At 51.1% G+C, this 17103-nt stretch overlaps 1 protein-coding gene across 1 annotated transcript; it reads left to right on the top strand.

The window, feature by feature from the left end:
* Positions 1 to 291: 291 nt before the first annotated feature.
* On the top strand, positions 292 to 16567 carry ankrd28b (ankyrin repeat domain 28b). The gene is made up of 28 exons (XM_086155071.1): positions 292 to 494; positions 4739 to 4822; positions 5294 to 5372; positions 6440 to 6510; positions 6652 to 6852; positions 8091 to 8178; positions 8521 to 8663; positions 8853 to 9065; positions 9616 to 9694; positions 9819 to 9933; positions 10111 to 10193; positions 10392 to 10455; positions 10546 to 10614; positions 10703 to 10843; positions 11017 to 11128; positions 11224 to 11250; positions 11369 to 11443; positions 11530 to 11731; positions 11805 to 11892; positions 11982 to 12099; positions 12273 to 12492; positions 12710 to 12797; positions 12884 to 12967; positions 13048 to 13193; positions 13303 to 13385; positions 13486 to 13568; positions 13700 to 13791; positions 14868 to 16567. The coding sequence occupies exons 1-28, from the start codon at positions 468 to 470 to the stop codon at positions 15149 to 15151; spliced, it is 3159 nt and encodes a 1052-aa protein (XP_086011197.1). The 5' UTR covers positions 292 to 467; the 3' UTR covers positions 15152 to 16567.
* The last annotated feature ends 536 nt before the right edge of the window (positions 16568 to 17103 follow it).

Here is a 17103-nt window from a genome sequence, read left to right as displayed (position 1 = left end):
TATCTTGGACTTGAACGGGCGTTAACTGGGGCCAGGGTACGGTCATTTTTAAGTGAAGTCCTGACGCTAATCGGTCGAGAGTGCATCATTAGTTTTACATAACTAGTGAAAATACGAGAATACATATTATGACAAGCGTCGTCAGCGATGCAAATCACAATGCGTCTGATACGGAGCGCTGTTGGCAACGGCCAATCAAAGGCGTTGTAACTGCAACACGAGGCACGGCCGACCAATCGCGTCGCGTCGCTTTGAGAGGTGGCATATGGTGGCGGCAATGTTATGGAGTTTCCGCTACTCTCTACTTTCATGCCATCAGGTTAGGAAGCTAGCTGGATAGCTAAGCTAGCGTCACGCTAGGCCTCCAGCGGAGCAGCGGGAGAGGCGCCGAGATCAAACACGTCAGTTCGAAAGGAGACGAATAACCTTGTATGAATCTGCATGAGAACAGTTAAAATCCCAGAAATATGGTGGTTCTCAAAATTCGAGACCAGGTAAGTAAGCGTTATGTCAGTGCTTAGCCAAGTTGAAGCTAATGTTGGCTGGCTAGCCTTAGCTAACCCGAGCTGTTCCGATTTCAACGTATGTCAGCTCTGAAATCCGAGAATCTGCCGCCAGTCGCTGCAACGGAAGTCTTTCCCTCTGGGATTTACGGGACTTTCGTTACCGGCCTCGCTCTCGCCGTGCGATCGTTTGGCGAATCTGATGGGTTTTCGTTGGATCGGGACGCATCCCCCTCACACCGAGACACATGCTCTCGGGCGCTCGGGTTGTTAGCCGGGTCCCCCTCCATAGCGGAGCCCCGGTGATGGTTCGCTAGGTGTGTCGTGACAAAACCGCATCGGGCTCCCCGGTCGTGTGGCTTACGAACACCCGTGAAATCGCCGCAAAGAATGAGAGAGAATGTCGGCCTAGAGGCTGTCTGACACTCCCGAGCCTTTTGAAATATTTAATGTGATGCCGCTGTGGCTTTCGATCGTTCGGAGGCATCGATCACTCGGAACCGCGTTCTGTCCAACGGAGTCCTTGGACCGGGATGAACCCGGTTTGGCGACCCCTCACACCGTCTCCCTGCCTCCGGTCACCCGTATTTACTGTGACGTTGAGCTCCGGAACACCGCCGCGTAGTTTATGACCATGTGGGACAAAGTGCCCGATTTTTATGCCGTGCCCTTTTCGACGACGTTACAAAGTTGCTCTCCGGTGTCTGGACCGGAGGCGGGCCGCCTCGCTGAAACGTGTGACAGGATTAGACATGTGTCATCTTTCTATAATAAAACACTCGCCGTCTCCTTGTGACAACAAGAATAACTTTCTGTTAACGTTCAAGTGCTCGTTCAGCACATGGCTGCTATTCTGGTAACATATGTACGTGCGTGTGTGTTTGCTTGGACGCTCCTGTGAGCCGGTGGAGTTGCCAAAGAGCTGTCTCCATGGTGATGGTATTAACTAGGCTGGCTCGTATGTGCACTGTGCTGAGGACAGAGAAACGTCCAAAGCTCCCGACATGAGTCGCGCAGGACTGGAGCCCTGAAAACAACATGCCGATTTGTCCTTCCTCCTCAGAAATGGTCCAAACAAGACAGCGAGAGGAGCACAAATGCCCACTTGTTTCCCCGGGTTTGACCCCGGCCCGTGTCGCTTCTGTCGGCCCGCAGATATTCACGGCCGTTACGCAACCAGGGAATTGCCCCCTGTTTTGGGAATACAAACTTCATAGCTCGTAGTGGTATCGCTCGGCCCCGTTCAACTGAACGCGACAAAATGGGTGTCGCGCTTGTTTTCGACTCTGCTTTTTTTGTTCGTGAACGTGAGGGGACGCGGCGGTCGGCGGCGGTATCTGTTGGAAGGCAGCACAAAGAGACTCCGTTTGATTATGAATTATAGATCTATGCCGCATAATACCCGAGTCTCATTAGCTACATGGCTGCACAGGAGCTAGCTAGACAGCACCGGAGCCGCTTGGAGAAATACCTCTCACCTGCGTGCACCCTGGACGAGCCAAGGTTCGGCCCAAGTCAACAACAGACCGTCGGTATTTAAGTGTCGTGTTTAGTCACTGGAGCTCCTGAATGATCAGTTGATTTGTTCAAAAAAACATCTTCAATCCCCCACTGTGTGTATTGACGACATCGGTTTGCTTGTTTTGTCGGGAGAATTCTGATAAATATTTCATAGAGTTCAAGGGCTTGGGTGTAGAGGGTTTTTGTTTTTTCGTGTCATAATAAAAGCCGCTCTGTTTGTAGCCTCATTTGATCTTTTTAAAACAGACTGAAGTCACAGAAGAGTTAAGGTTTAGTGGGGCCGGGAATGTTGGACGCGGGACTTTGAAGGGTAACCGGTTGCAGCCTGTGGATGGGATGTCCTGCCCTCAGCGTTCCCCCAGCCCATGCCAGCCTCCTCCCACGTGCAGCCCAAAAGTGCCCCATCAAAGGCTATGCGCTGGTGTGACGGCGGAACAGTGGAGTGCTGCCGGTTCCATCGCCGCCCAGAAACACTAATTCAAATCATACGTATTGTTTTTTTAAAGAGAATTGCACAGATTGCTGCAGGCCGTGACATAACACTGCCATGTCACAACGCTTTACCGCACAAAAGTTTGTCATTCTGTCGAAAGCAGGCATTTTTTGGAAAGAAACAAGCGGCATCGATTGGGGAGACGCTTTGTTCCCAGGGAATCCTGCAGGTCGGTGTTAAAAATAAGATCATTCTCAAGTGACTCACTTTGAATGAAAAACTTGGCTGTGCGTCGGAAGAAAAAGGTGCTCACAAACATGAATGATTCCTATGAACTGGTGGTCAAAAGCGAAGCGCCTTTTTCATTGGCAGCCAGTCTTGCTCGGTGGTTGTGTTTTGCTTGTTCGAGGCCAGTTGTAGGTACGAATACACACGCTTACACAGTGACATGGTCATACGAAAAATCATATACATAAACATTCTGACTCATACTTTGATTGGGGATACTAATCCTGGCATTCAAACTTTATCAACATAATCTGAGAATGAAATATGTTATTTCTGCCGGATGTGGGCATGTTTGCGGGATACGATTTGGAAATTGCACTTTGCCACGATGCGGGATAAATTAGCCGGCTGCCGGAGCTTTGAATTTCAACGCGCCCGGCTCTCGAATCTTTCCCTCCTCAAGAATGTGAAAACACCAGAGTGCCTAACTAAGTTTTCACTTTTATACTTTTGGGGATAACTGTAATATGTACTCTATCCACATTGGTATTTTATCACAACGTACTGTCAGAAAATCAAGGGTGTAACAGTGCACCGTACATCAATATTGCAGGAAAGGGGATCGCATTATTCAGCCACCTAATATTTTGACCCCTGGGACGAGAGGGCGCAGCAGGTTTCCTGGCTCCGCTTTACTGACTTCTTCTTGGCTGTACAGAACAATAGCCTGATCAGAATAGCCAAAAATATACAGCATTTTGTTTTGGTTTTTGCACCGGAATCGAGCGAACGACAAGTAAACCTGCTAAGAAACAGAAGTGCTATAAAATCACCAGCCGTTGTTTGTCCTCAAGTGTCTTTCATTAAAGAAGCAAGAATTGATATCCTCTTATAAATCCCAATTGTCGAATTTAGCACGACATCACTTGTTTGGAAAGAAAAAGGAACTTGTGTCCTATCATGACACTTGTACGGGGATTGGCGATGCACTAATCCCTTCTGACACCATCCAACCCCTGGTGGAGGCATGACTCATCCACCCACCCGGAGTAATCAATTTCCCTGATTTGGAGGTGAACGCTCGGCCCCGCTGCCTTCAGATTAAATAGCACAAGCTCTATATCCGTCTCCGTGTTTATTACGCGGTCGTCTTTTGAAAAATAATTGAATTTGTGTTCTTAGGATGTAAATGCTGCTGTGATTTCCACCGCAAACTGCTTTTCCTCTTTTCCGTCCAGAATTTACATGAAATGCCTGGGTCACAGCAAGACTAGTATTGAGGGAAATCTAATACGCGTTGACCTGTGGAAGCGTCCGCTGACAATCCGGAAGTTGTTGTTTTGTTTAAAGCGACCCCGACGCCTGCGGATGTTACTGCAATCCCCTCGCCACCACCTGGCCTGCAGAGCGTGCTGCGATTTGCTCGCCAATACCGGATCCTCAGTTCCGACAGCGATTGCGTGCTTTTGTTGCGCTGGAGCGTCTGCATCCCGCGGACGCGTAGGCCGTCGCAGTCGGAGGCCGCCGCCTCTCGGGACGAGCTCTGTTTTTTAACCGTCGGCAACGGCCGCATCCCCGGCGGCTCTTTGATTCATTCAGGTGTGAGCTGTGGATGTCCAGGCCGGGCTGCGTATATCACGCTTTTAATCCCTCAGCATTTGGACACGCTTTTACCCGGTATTGGATGTCATGTGGCGGGCCATATGGAGGAGGGTGGGTGTTGGACCGCCGGGCCCACAGCCTGCCACCCCTCCGGTCGGGACGTTTCTGCCTTGTGGTTTTTTTTTTTTTTGGTTTGCTTTGGAAAATATAAGTTGTTTCTGCTCTGAAACAGGACTGTGGCATTCCAGGTTGTTTTTAGTGTTTGCGTGTGTGTGCATATTGTGAGGCTTGCTTTGAATGATCCCAACGGTCTGAATGAAAAGTTTTCTGAGACAGAACAAGATCAACTTGAAATTGACAGTTGTGTTTCACAGTGTTGTAGTTCTGATGCATTTCATGCGTGTGTGTCATCAATAGAAAGCCATCTGATTGATTTGCTTTTCCCTTTCAGCCTGCTTTGCTGAAAGCCATCTTCAATGTGGATCCCGATGAAGTGCGCTCACTCATTTTCAAAAAAGAGGATGTAAACGCACAGGTGAGCCCCAAAGACCGCCTTCGCTGTTTGTTTTTTCCCCGCTCCCCGTTCTGTTTGATTTTCAAGACATCCAGTGCCACGCAGTGCAAACCCCCCCGGTGGAATTGGCCATGATAAGCCTCATCGGGCGCTTTAGTCAACGAGCTAGTTGTTGTGTAAATAACGACACAGTTACAGTTTGTGCTGTACACGCCGGCTCGGCCCATTTTAGTGCATTCCTCGTCGTAACTGCTCTTTTGAGGGGGGGGGGGGTTCAAAATAAGGCTCCTTTGTGCTTGAGTTTAATCAGGAAGCATTTTCAGTCACTGAATCTGTATTTAACCCACTTTTCGTAGTGAGCGATGACCACCGGCCTGTTTCATGTGGACTTTGAAGCCAAATGATGACCTAAGCACCACGCAGAAATACCAGGAGCAAAATGCTTTGTTTTGGTTGTCCTTTAACCGCAGCGGTGTCTTCCACTCATTGCAGGACAATGAGAAGCGAACGCCTTTGCATGCCGCTGCTTATCTTGGAGACGCAGAAATTATAGAGCTTCTGATTCTTTCAGGTAGGATGTTCCTGCACATTGCCTTTGTGGACTTCAGCACTCATAAGTCCGTTCAGTCAGAATATGGCCGTATCTCGTGTGTGTGTGCGTGCGTGCGTGCGTGCGTGTGTGCATGCGTGTGTGTGTTTTTCTCTAGGCAAGTTTGTGTCATTGTCTGAATCGAAAGCATTGTGAGATGGTTTGGCCATGACTGATCCGGCCACATCCTTTACAGATATTCTCCTAGTGTCCCTCGCTGCATCTCAGGTCTACCTTATTCAGGCCAATCTGACACCCGTCCTTTCTTTCTCGCTGCTGAGACAGACCTCAACATTCCCGTCTCATATTTCTGACCGTCCGAGGCAAAATAAAAGCAACACGATGAGCTGTTGACGGGAAATTCATCCAAACCAATATAAAGCTGTTGGGTTTTTATGAGGCCACATAATGTGTTTACTCGTAATCCGCGTTTTACGGTGTACAGCGAGCGATAGGCTGACTGAAGGTGGCGGCCTGGCGGCCCGCCGGCACCACCGGTGGGACAACTCTTTGGCTCCCCCGATTGTCATGAAACAACAAACTTGTCATGCAGGCATGTTGTGAAAAGAAAGCTCTGCAAAGTTTACCCATCTGCAGTTTGTCACAAAGGCTGCTGTTTGTTTCCCAAGCTGCATTTGGGGCAGGTTATATTCTGAATACATTGGGTGCAGAGCACAGCCGCCCTTCCACGCATTTAACGATACACATAAAAACTCTATTGAATGTCATAAAATAGTCAAATAACATCACCAGCGTAATTGAAGTACAACTTGTAGACTTGACCTTGAAAATAAAAAGTAAGAGTCTAGTAAGTCAGAGTCTTTACAATCCTCGCTTGCGCTTAAATTTGAATCCGAGCAGCCCGAGCCTTTTAGTCCGTTCAAATTCGGCGTTCCATGTGACGGCGGAACGCGCAATCTTGACCTTGACAGTTAATGAAGTCCTAATCTGGAGTTTGTAAACCTTGTGAAACGGAAGGCGATCCTGGGATGAGTTCAGGAAACCCCATTAGTGACCTGACGGCCGTTGTCCTCTCCCTTGTGTGGTAGGTGCCAGGGTAAATGCCAAAGATAACAAGTGGCTCACCCCTCTGCACCGAGCTGTTGCCTCCTGCAGCGAGGTATGTGAGCGTCCCTCACACACACACACACACACACACACACACACACACACACACACACACACACACACACACATCTGTGGACCTTTTTGGAGAGACGTGAATGGTCTGGATTTGATTCCTGTGTTGTTTCCCCTGCAGGAGGCTGTCCAAGTATTGCTGAAACACTCTGCTGACGTTAACGCCCGGGACAAGAACTGGCAGACGCCGCTTCACATCGCGGCGGCGAACAAGGCCGTCCGCTGCGCCGAAGCGCTGGTCCCCCTGCTCAGCAATGTGAATGTGTCAGATCGAGCGGGCCGGACGGCGCTGCACCACGCGGCCTTCAGCGGTCACCTGGAGGTAACATTAGGCCAAAGGCATTGTTTGGGCCGCGGTGAGCTTCAGCCAAAGAAGCACTTTAATTCCTTTAGTATTGATTTCATTGGTCCTAAATGGATGAAAGGCCTCCAGAAAGCAAACATGTCCTAACAGTAATGGCGGGTGCTGACTGTGTCCATCCTGCCTCATATTTTAAAACCACAGCAAAGTCTTATTGCCAAACTAGCGGGAGAGCCCGACTCTTATTTTTTTTTTTTTTTTAAACAAACCATAAATATAAGCTCCCTGATCCTCTCCTCTCTCTGAAAGGAAGTGTTTATACATGCCTTATAAATGTGCAAACACAATGGGCATTGTATTCAGCATTTGAATGGAGGACTGAACAATGGTGTCCAAGTGAAGGGTGATGTGTAACTCCATATCCCTTTTTAGCTCTTCTGACTGCCTCGTGTGTGGAACCGCGCCAGCAGCGCGCTCACTGTCGGACCCGCAGAAAGTCACGTTAGCAACCGGAGAGGAGAAATACCCCTCGCGGTCTTTGCCGTGATTTCCCCCCGGCTGTTTGATCAGGGAGCTGTTTGCACGTCTAAACACCCCGACAAACTTGCATGCGGAAGAAACCGCAGCTTAACAGACGGCACCTGTTTGTGTAGTGACGCAACTTCACTTCACGCCGTCGGCCGTCAATCGTAAACGGCGGAGGCTCTCGAAAGGTGCGGCTCTGGTCCGATCACACGCTCCCATACAAGTGTGTCTTTGTATGGAGTGCGGGCATATACTGGCTCGTGATTTAGTTTTTTTGTGTGTGCGGTTCCTTTAATCGGGCATTAATGCAAATGTAATGCATATAAGCTGATCGGCCCGGCCTCTTTGTTAAGCGGCAGTAATCCGGTGTAACGGTAAACACTCCGGATGTACGACTCACCGCGCTCTTTCGTCACCGTTACAAGTGTCGCAACGTTGCGGATCCCTGCGGTGTCGACCCGAGTCGAGCTCACGGTGTGTTTCTATCCACGCTCGGTCAGTCATTGAAAAGCGGGATTTATTTATAGCTTTGCGGAGGCTCGTAATTCATTAGCCCAGATCAAAGCGGGAGGCTGACGGCGGCGCGGACGCCACATTGATCCGGATAACAAAGCTGCACGCACAATGTCCCCTAATGGTGGTTATTTCCCACAAACTCTCTGAATAAGAAGTGTTCACTTAGCTCGCCGCCTCTGACGTCGTCACCGGCGTTTTGTTTTGTGCACGTCTCTCAGATGGTGAGGCTCCTGCTGTCCAGAGGGGCCAACATCAATGCCTTTGACAAGAAGGACCGGCGGGCCATTCACTGGGCGGCCTACATGGGTGAGGCCTGCTCACTCCCCGTCAGCTCAACCTGTCTCGACACACCCCGCATTTTCAGAAATTTAATGCCATCAAATTTATTATCGTTCTCATGTTTTTGGATTATATTCCTAAAAAGGCACGACGGTGCTGGTTGTACCTTTTGAATGGCGCCGTCACTGATCCCGTCCCTTCCAACGGGTCCACAGGGTGGACCTGTATTAGCCTTAAGGCCAGCACTTGAATAGGACGTCAAACATGGAAAATGTCCGTCGTCGGGAGGAACGTGCAGCGCGGCAAAGGCCGTGTCAGTTCTGTCTCTATGGCACCTTCATGCAGTGAGACACGTCTGTCCGTCCTCAGGGCACATAGAGGTGGTGAAGCTGCTGGCGTCTCACGGCGCGGAGGTGGCCTGCAAAGATAAGAAGTCTTACACCCCTCTGCACGCAGCGGCCTCCAGCGGCATGATCAGCGTCGTCAAATACCTCCTGGATTTGGGGGTGGATGTGAGTTCCACTCAGTCATTCCTCTGTGAACGCCGTCTGATCTGTTCTGTTCTCGCGTGAAAGAATATCACTTATAGCAACAAAGCTAATGCACTCCAGTAGTCACGCCTTTGGGATCAGCATCAAAATATCAACCAAAAAGCGCAAGCCTGTGACAACTAACCACTTCATGGTCACGTCGGCCTCCAGATCAACGAGCCCAACGCGTACGGCAACACGCCCCTCCACGTGGCCTGCTACAACGGCCAGGACGTGGTGGTGAACGAGCTCATCGAGTGCGGGGCCAACGTCAACCAGGTGAACGAGAAGGGCTTCGCACCTCTGCACTTCACGGCCGCGTCGCGCCACGGCGCCCTGTGCCTGGAGCTCCTGGTGTGCAACGGCGCCGACGTCAACATCAAGGTGGGTCCGAACCAGACTCTATCATCTGAGTTTTAACACCGATTACTAATTCAGCGAGCATCTCCATAAAACAACTGAAGGTTTGCCTATGCAAAGGTAGAGTCTTGAAACAGACACCTGTAGCCTCTGGCATGTGAGTCCACACACAGCCAGTGTTACCGCGAGTGTGTCCAGGCATCACCTGGGCGAGGCACGTCCGATATCAAACATTTTACCTTCCTTGGTCCCGAGTGAAAAGCCTAAATGACGATCTGATAGCGCCCGCACAACAGGACATTTCCTGCAGAATGTTCCAGAAGCAGAGGCCCGTAAACGCCCCGCCTCTGTGTTCTAATCTGGGTTCTACTCGTCGCCCGCGAGGCGTCAGACGTGGGAACGTGCCTGCTGTGAAAGGGCAGATCCACACAGAGTCATGACACCAAAGATAAAACCGCTCTCTCTGGCTGTTTTGTTCAAATGTTTAGCTAATTTGTGTCAAATGTCACTGCTGAAAGTAGATCCACTAACATTTGCAAACTTCCTTTTTTTGTTGTTGTTTTGCTCTTTGTAGAGCAAGGATGGCAAGACTCCCCTCCACATGACGGCCATCCACGGGAGGTTCTCGAGGTCTCAAGCCATCATTGAGAATGGTGAGCTTCTCTCACCGCGTGACCCTGACGGATGTTTGCTCCTCGGGCTGGACGCCGTGGACGGCGCATCTGGAAGTGTCACTCCAGGCTCCTCAGTGTTTGCTTTGTGTCTCTTCTCCTGGAGGTGCGGAGATTGACTGCGAGGATAAGAATGGAAACACGCCGCTGCACATCGCGGCTCGATACGGACACGAGCTCCTCATCAACACCCTCATCACCAACCGAGCTGACACCTCTAAGTGAGTGAAGCTTCTCCCGCTGGTATGAACCGGAGCAGAGATAGAGCTGAGTGTCATGTGACCGGTCCAGAAGTTGTCTCGCCTTAAATTCAAGAACGTCACGGGCGTCCTCCCGTGACGTTCATAAAACGACGGGTACCCGGGCAGTGGTTGACCGCGGGCGTGGTGTCTCCTCAGACGTGGGGTCCACGGCATGTTCCCGCTGCACTTGGCCGCCCTCAGCGGGTTCTCGGACTGCTGCCGAAAGCTCCTGTCATCAGGTGAGAACATGTCGCCGTGGCCGGACCCGCTCCCGTCCGGAGCGAACAAAATGGCGAAAGTTCAATATTGAGATGGTCCAGATTTAATAAGGCGGTTTCCTCTGGAAGACGCTATTTGATTGACCCTTTCAGCATCCCAGCTTCGTGCTGCAGCTCCTGAGTAAAGGAGTCCTTCTCACAGCCTCTCCTCCTCTGCAGGCTTCGACATAGACACTCCTGATGACTTTGGCAGGACCTGTTTACACGCCGCAGCCGCTGGAGGGTGAGGAGCTCGAGGCGCATGAATATTAAAGCTAATTACCAGTTGTTATAGTAAGAGCCTAACCACGTTGGTCCTCCTCGAACCGCTCAGAAACCTGGAATGTCTCAATCTCCTCCTCAACACGGGGGCCGACTTCAACAAGAAGGACAGCTTTGGCAGGTCGGTGTCTGTCGCGGTCTACGGACCGAGCCCGGGTTCGCCCCGGGTCCGTCTGACCGGCGTGCTGAGCGGCGTTTGCTTTCTGCAGGACTTCCCTGCACTACGCCGCGGCCAACTGCAACTACCAGTGTCTGTTTGCCCTGGTGGGATCCGGGGCCAGCGTCAACGACCTGGACGAGAGGGGCTGCACCCCGCTCCACTACGCCGCTGCCTCCGACACCGACGGAAAGTCAGTATGAGTTCGATGTTTTCGCGTCCCCGTCCGTCCAGAAAAGCCTTCACCTCACAAGAGTAGTACATTCGGCGGTCATTGTGTGACGAGTCGGCGCAGGCCTGCGCGTCTCACTGAAGCACTGGGAAAAAGGCCTTTATCCCTGAAATCCTCCTCTCCGGTCCCGGCAGGTGCCTGGAATATTTACTGCGCAACGATGCAAATCCGGGGATCCGAGACAATCAGGGCTACAACGCTGTGCACTACTCGTCTGCGTACGGACACCGCCTCTGCCTGGAGCTGGTCAGACACTCTCGCCCGCACGGCAGCTTGAAAGTTCTTATTTGCCCGTCGCAGTTCCGTCCAACTCACAATTGCTTTCCCTCGGTGTCTTTCAGATCGCGAGCGAAACCCCTCTGGATGTGGTGAGTTCTCGCACTGATTGGGTCCCAGAACATTATCTTTGAATGTTTTGCTAAGCTTCAAGGCCGGGCAGCTCATTATAACGGGGGGTAGATCCTAAATGCCGTCCTACTTTTCCAGTTAATGGAAACCTCAGGGACGGACATCCTGAATGACTCTGACGTCCGAGCCCCCGTCAGCCCCCTGCACCTCGCCGTGAGTGACGGCCAGCTTCCAAAGTCAAACTCCATCCCCGTCTTCTACACGGCATATTTATCCCCTCTGTCCTTTTGACCCCTCAGGCGTACCATGGCCACCACCATGCTATGGAGGTCCTGGTGCAGTCTCTGCTGGACCTGGATGTGAGGAACGGTCAAGGCCGCACCCCTCTGGACCTGGCTGCGTTCAAAGGCCATGTGGAGTGTGTGGACGTCCTCATCAACCAAGGGGCTTCCATCTTAGTCAAAGACTTCACCCTGAAGCGAACCCCCATCCATGCTGCAGGTTCGCACCGCCGCTTGTTTTACCCCGTTGCATTTACGTCGGCGTGTCGTTCATGTCCGTTCCTTCCGCACAGCGACCAACGGCCATTCAGAATGTTTGCGTTTGCTGATCGGAAACGCTGACCTTCAAAGTGCGGTGGACATTCAGGACGGGAACGGACAGTAAGTGCACCTCGCGCCGGTTTTCTTCTCTCTTCGGTGTGATCGCGAGGTGTTTGAAATGTCTTAACCTTTGGTCTGGTGATTCTCAGAACCCCGCTGATGCTCTCCGTCCTGAGCGGACACACGGATTGTGTATATTCTCTGCTTAATAAGGGAGCCAATGTAGAAGCCAAAGACAAATGGGGCAGGACGGCCTTGCATCGAGGAGTGAGTGCACCGCTTTTGCTCAGATGATGCGTTCATTTATGTGCACGAGTCCCGTCGTCCATATTAGCCGATGCCATCCTGTGATTGGAGGAGGGCTTCCTGTCCGAGCGTCTGAAATGGATGTCGGGGCGCGACGGGTAAGGACGCTCACCCCCTCCGTCTCCCGCCCCCAGGCTGTGACCGGGCACGAGGAGTCTGTGGAGGCCTTGCTTCAGCACAGCGCCAACTTCATGGTGCGGGACTGCAAAGGACGCACGCCCATCCACCTGGCGGCAGCGTGCGGGCACATCGGGGTCCTGGGGGGTCTGCTGCACGCCGCCCAGTCCGTGGAAACACTTCCTGTCCTAACGGACAATCAAGGCTACACCCCGCTGCACTGGGCCTGCTACAACGGTACGAAAAAAAAGAAATAAACAACATCATTGCAGTGTTTCTGGAAACCCGCCGTCATTAAAAAGACGGGCGTGTTGCCGACAAAGTATAAGGGAGTTCAGGCCTGAGCTTATCTAAGTCAGCACCGTGGCGGTCTAAGGTTGAGCCTCTGATAAGCCGGGGTGTCATACTGTAAAGACCCGGATCGTGACCGCCGTGCACTGCTCTCGTCTCCTAGGTCACGACACGTGCGTGGAGGTGCTGCTGGAACAAGAGGTTTTCCACAAGGCTGAAGGCAACTCTTTCAGCGCCCTGCACTGTGCCGTGTAAGACCCCGCACTCGCTTTCTTTCCTCCGTCACCGTGACGACAGGGAGGCGGATGAAGTAACCCAGCTCTTTTCTGGCCTCAAGGATTCATGATAACGAAGGCGCTGCCGAGATGCTCATAGACACCCTGGGTCCCGCCATCGTCAACGCCAAAGACAGTAAACACAGGTAACGCGTTGGGAAACGGGGATCACCAGTGAAAGGAAGTGTGTGTGTTAAACCCGGTGCTTGTCCGCCTGTGGCTGCAGGACCCCCCTGCATGCCGCCGCCTTCACAGACCACGTGGAGTGTCTCCAGCTGCTGCTGAGCCACAACGCCCAGGTCAACAGTGTGGACGCGGCGGGGAAGACGTCCCTCATGATGGCCGCCGAGAACGGCCAGACCAATGCTGTCGGTACGCCCGCCGCGAGCCGCCCTCCGCGAAATCTCTCCGAGCGGCGTCTCAACGGGCTCGGAAATGAATTTGTTCCCCTCTGTCCCTCCCATCGTCACTTTTATACCAGAGCTGCTGGTGAGCAGCGCAAAAGCAGATCTCACTCTGCAGGATGCTGTGAAGAACACCGCCCTCCACCTGGCCTGCAGTAAGGTCAGTGCAGCCCATCCAGCCCAGGAGGAGGCTCTGTTTAGGAGCTAGTAACAGGATTTTGTTGTTTTCAAACTCACCGAGCTGCCCTTGTGTTGTCCAGGGACATGAAACCAGTGCCTTGTTGATATTGGAGAAAATTTCAGACCGAAACCTCATTAATGCCACTAACGCGGCCTTACAGACGTACGTATCAGCCCGTGGTCCGTCCGTCCGTCTGTCTGTGAATGAAGGGACTCCGCTGTTGGACCTCTGCTGCGCTAAACTCTACACAAACCCATTTATTGGCTGCTGTCCTCGTTTCTTTCTCTCTCAAGGCCTCTACACGTGGCTGCGAGAAACGGTCTGACGGTGGTGGTGCAAGAGCTGCTTGCAAAAGGAGCCAGTGTGCTCGCGGTCGACGAAAACGGTAAGTACGTTCCCCCAAATACCAGCCGTCCCCGAGCCCCCCGCCCAAACCCTCTGGAATTTTAAACTGCGTCCTCACGGAGGTGGCGGGATTCTGTTACTTGTGGCCAAAACCTCCCTTCAAAACATCAGCTTTATTTTTCAAAGTTTGAATGACTCAGCGCCCCCGGTTTCAGCTCTTTGCCTCGGGTCGGGTGAAACGCAGGGCCGTCAGCGCGAGGCCTCCCGGGCAGCGCCGCCGGGCTCCCGGCCAACCGGGCTGCGCTTTTAAACGGTCGCCGCAGAGGCTTTACGAAGGGAACCGAAAAGCAAATCTGATTGAAAAAGCTTTGCGGTGCGACTTAACAATTCCCGCTGGAAAATCTGGTGAGGCGTTTGACCGCAGCAGCCTGGCGTGTGGCTCAGCCGGCCTGCCGCGGCGCCCCGTCCGTCCGCTCACAGAGGACCCGATCGGGTCGGGATTTCCCGGAGAGCCCTGTGCCGACGGAGCCGTTCCTCTTGGATTTCGTTTCCCAGGGGTTTGCGATGAGAGGCGAGCGTGTCGCCACGCCGCATCTCCGAATCACTCCTACAGGCTCTGGTGTTATTTCTGTCGCCGCTTTTCAGGCTTCCAATCGTACGCTTGTCTAAAAAATGCATCTTCAACCTGGTTTTTTTGTTGAAGGCCCTTTTTTTCCTCATCTGTTCTAACTATGAATGTGCTGCAGAGGCTCCATTACATGTGAAGTTAAACACAAGAAGCCACTTGTTGGTAATCACAAGCGGACAGTCTGTTCCCGTTTATTTACGGTCTGTTGTGTTGCAGGAACTTGATCTGTAATTGCAGCCCTTTAAAAGCCGAGATTCACTTTATCTCTTCACAGTGACATTGAGGAGTAGATGATGAATATATGCTTGTTGAAGTAGCAAATGTCAAACTGGGTGGGTTCCTTAGGATGTGATGGCAGTAGGCCGGTTCCCGTCTGGCTGGAATGCGGTGAAAACGAGTACGCGGATGGAACCGAGCGAGGCCGCCGTTTAAGAAAGCGCCGTCGCTATGTTTTCTGAGTGAAGACGGGTGTTCTGTCCCCGCCTCAGGTTACACGCCAGCCTTGGCTTGCGCTCCCAACAAAGATGTGGCGGATTGCCTAGCCCTCATCCTGGCCACCATGATGCCTGTGTCCCCCTGCACGCCGGCGCCCACCCTCCCTTTCAGTGCCATTAATCACTACACCACCAGCCCCTCCAAGAGCGTCACCTTCGACAGCCTGCCGGCGCTGCGCGGCCAGCACAGCTCCTACTGCAGCTTCAACAACATCAGCCACCAGGACGGCTTCTACAAGGACGAGGAGCTCAATGACTCGGACTCGGAGACGTACTGAGGGACGGGAGGAAACCATGAAGCGCATTTAAACACACACCGTGTCTTAAAAATCACCCATCGCCAGCTTGGGACGGCAGAGGAAGAGACGAGCCCCCCACAGGAGCCTTAAGAGCCCCCCCACGCACACAGTACCCCACACACACACACACACACACACACACACACACACACGCACACACACACCAGAGCGCAGCAGAGGCAGGAGGTTGAGCTGGCTGGCCCACATTCATCCCAACCTCATCCAGCACCAGGTGTCCTTCCAGCCCATCCTGGACCTCAGCGCCTCCGGCTGCCCACGTGCACAGAGCCGCGCTCGTAGAGCGACAGGAACCGTTTCACAGCAATAAGATGCTGGAGAGGGGCGGCGGCGGCGGCGGCGGCGGCTCCTCCAGGACGCCAAACCCACACGGACCAAAAGACAAGGATGCATTTTAACCCGGTTTTAAAACGTGAAATCTGAGATTGACTTTTTTGTGATAATCGGCACAGGGGACGGGACGGGACGGGACGGGAGGGCAGGGGAGGGTTTCCTTTGACATTTTTGCCAGGTTTCAGAAAGGATGGGAATCCGCACACTTCATCTGTCAGAATGCACTTGTCCTTCAAGGCCACGCGGGTCCGACGGGAGGGAGGGGGTTTTGGATTTGCTCTTTCTTTTTTTTTTTGTTTTGTTTTGGAGATGAAATATTTTAAAATAACAATATCCATGTCTTAAACTTCATCTAGAAACCAGATTTGCTGACCTGAATAATTCAAATCTTGATTTAAAAAGAAAAGCCTGTCATGTACACCAGGTGGTCTTCAGCTGGATCATCTCACCCCTGTGTATGCACCTGTCCATCACGGTTTAGACTTTCAAGAATAAATTATTTGTGTACTTTTGGTTGCTATTTATGTGTTTATTTTGTGCCTTCATTAGTTACTGAGGAGACATGGGTTTGTAGAGGCAGCTGTGAGCGTACAGTGAGCGAGGAGTCGCACTGATCCAGTACCGAGGTATGTGAGGCCCAGCTTTGTGACGAGAAACACTGTAAACCAATGATATCACGAGACGCCGTTGATTTTCCTGTGTGAATGATTTCTTTTTCTCTCGCTATTAGCCGGTTTGTTGACAGGTCCCGCTTGCTTTAACACTCAAAGAGAAAACCACTCGCTCCTGCTTTGATTCAAAAACAACCGTTTTTTTTTTGTTTTTGTTTTTCTGTGGAGTCACTGTTTTAACTGGAAATATGTACAATACGTTTGCCGGCTTCATCGGAGTGAAAGAGACTTTTGCTTTCCCTGGCTTTTTCTTGAGAGGGATGAAACTACCATGTACATAGAAAATATGACTGTGAATTCAACCACACAACGAATTCTTTCAGTACTGAGATTGCTGTATATTTTATGAGTAATAAAGAAATGAGTTATTTAATAATGAACGCAAGTCTTTTCAATGGAGTATTGACTTCTTTCTTTTTTTCGACTACAGTTGGAAGTGACAGCACATGAAGATGAAAATCAAGAAATGATCGAATGCGCGATTGAACATTGAGGTCTCAAATGTTAATTTAACGTTCGCAGGACACACAAAATACCTCCACTCTCACACATGTTGCAAATATACGTATATTCATATCGATTTAGAAACAAACTTGCAGTAATATTTAAAATATGTGTGTATGTTTTCACTGCCCGTTATAAATATGTAATCTGTTGGCACGATCATTTTACCAGTAATTTTAGATTTATTTATTTTAGATTTTATTTTCAAATCAATCCGAATATTAATGCAGTAATATTTGAAATATGTGTGTATGTTTTCACTGCCCGTTATAAATATGTAATCTGTTGGCATGATCATTTTACCAGTAATTTTAGATTTATTTGTTTTAGATTTTATTTTCAAATCAATCCGAATATTAATGCAGTAATATTTGAAATATGTGTGTATGTTTTCACTGCCCGTTA

Source organism: Fistularia commersonii, chromosome 11, assembly GCF_037954325.1.
Source record: "Fistularia commersonii isolate RoL2024-O1a breed Wild chromosome 11, RoL_Fcom_v1.0, whole genome shotgun sequence".
NCBI classification, from domain to species: Eukaryota; Metazoa; Chordata; class Actinopteri; order Syngnathiformes; family Fistulariidae; genus Fistularia; species Fistularia commersonii.
Note: the sequence above shows the minus strand (reverse complement) of the source record. Positions and strands in the feature narration are given on the sequence as shown.

Excerpts from the sequence above, each read along its gene's own strand:
- ankrd28b (XM_086155071.1), top strand. The coding sequence starts at position 468 with ATGGTGGTTCTCAAAATTCGAGACCAG. Across the intron at positions 6,511-6,651 it reads CTGTTGCCTCCTGCAGCGAG|GAGGCTGTCCAAGTATTGCT; the intron begins GTATGTGAGCGT and ends TTTCCCCTGCAG. Across the intron at positions 8,664-8,852 it reads TCCTGGATTTGGGGGTGGAT|ATCAACGAGCCCAACGCGTA; the intron begins GTGAGTTCCACT and ends GTCGGCCTCCAG.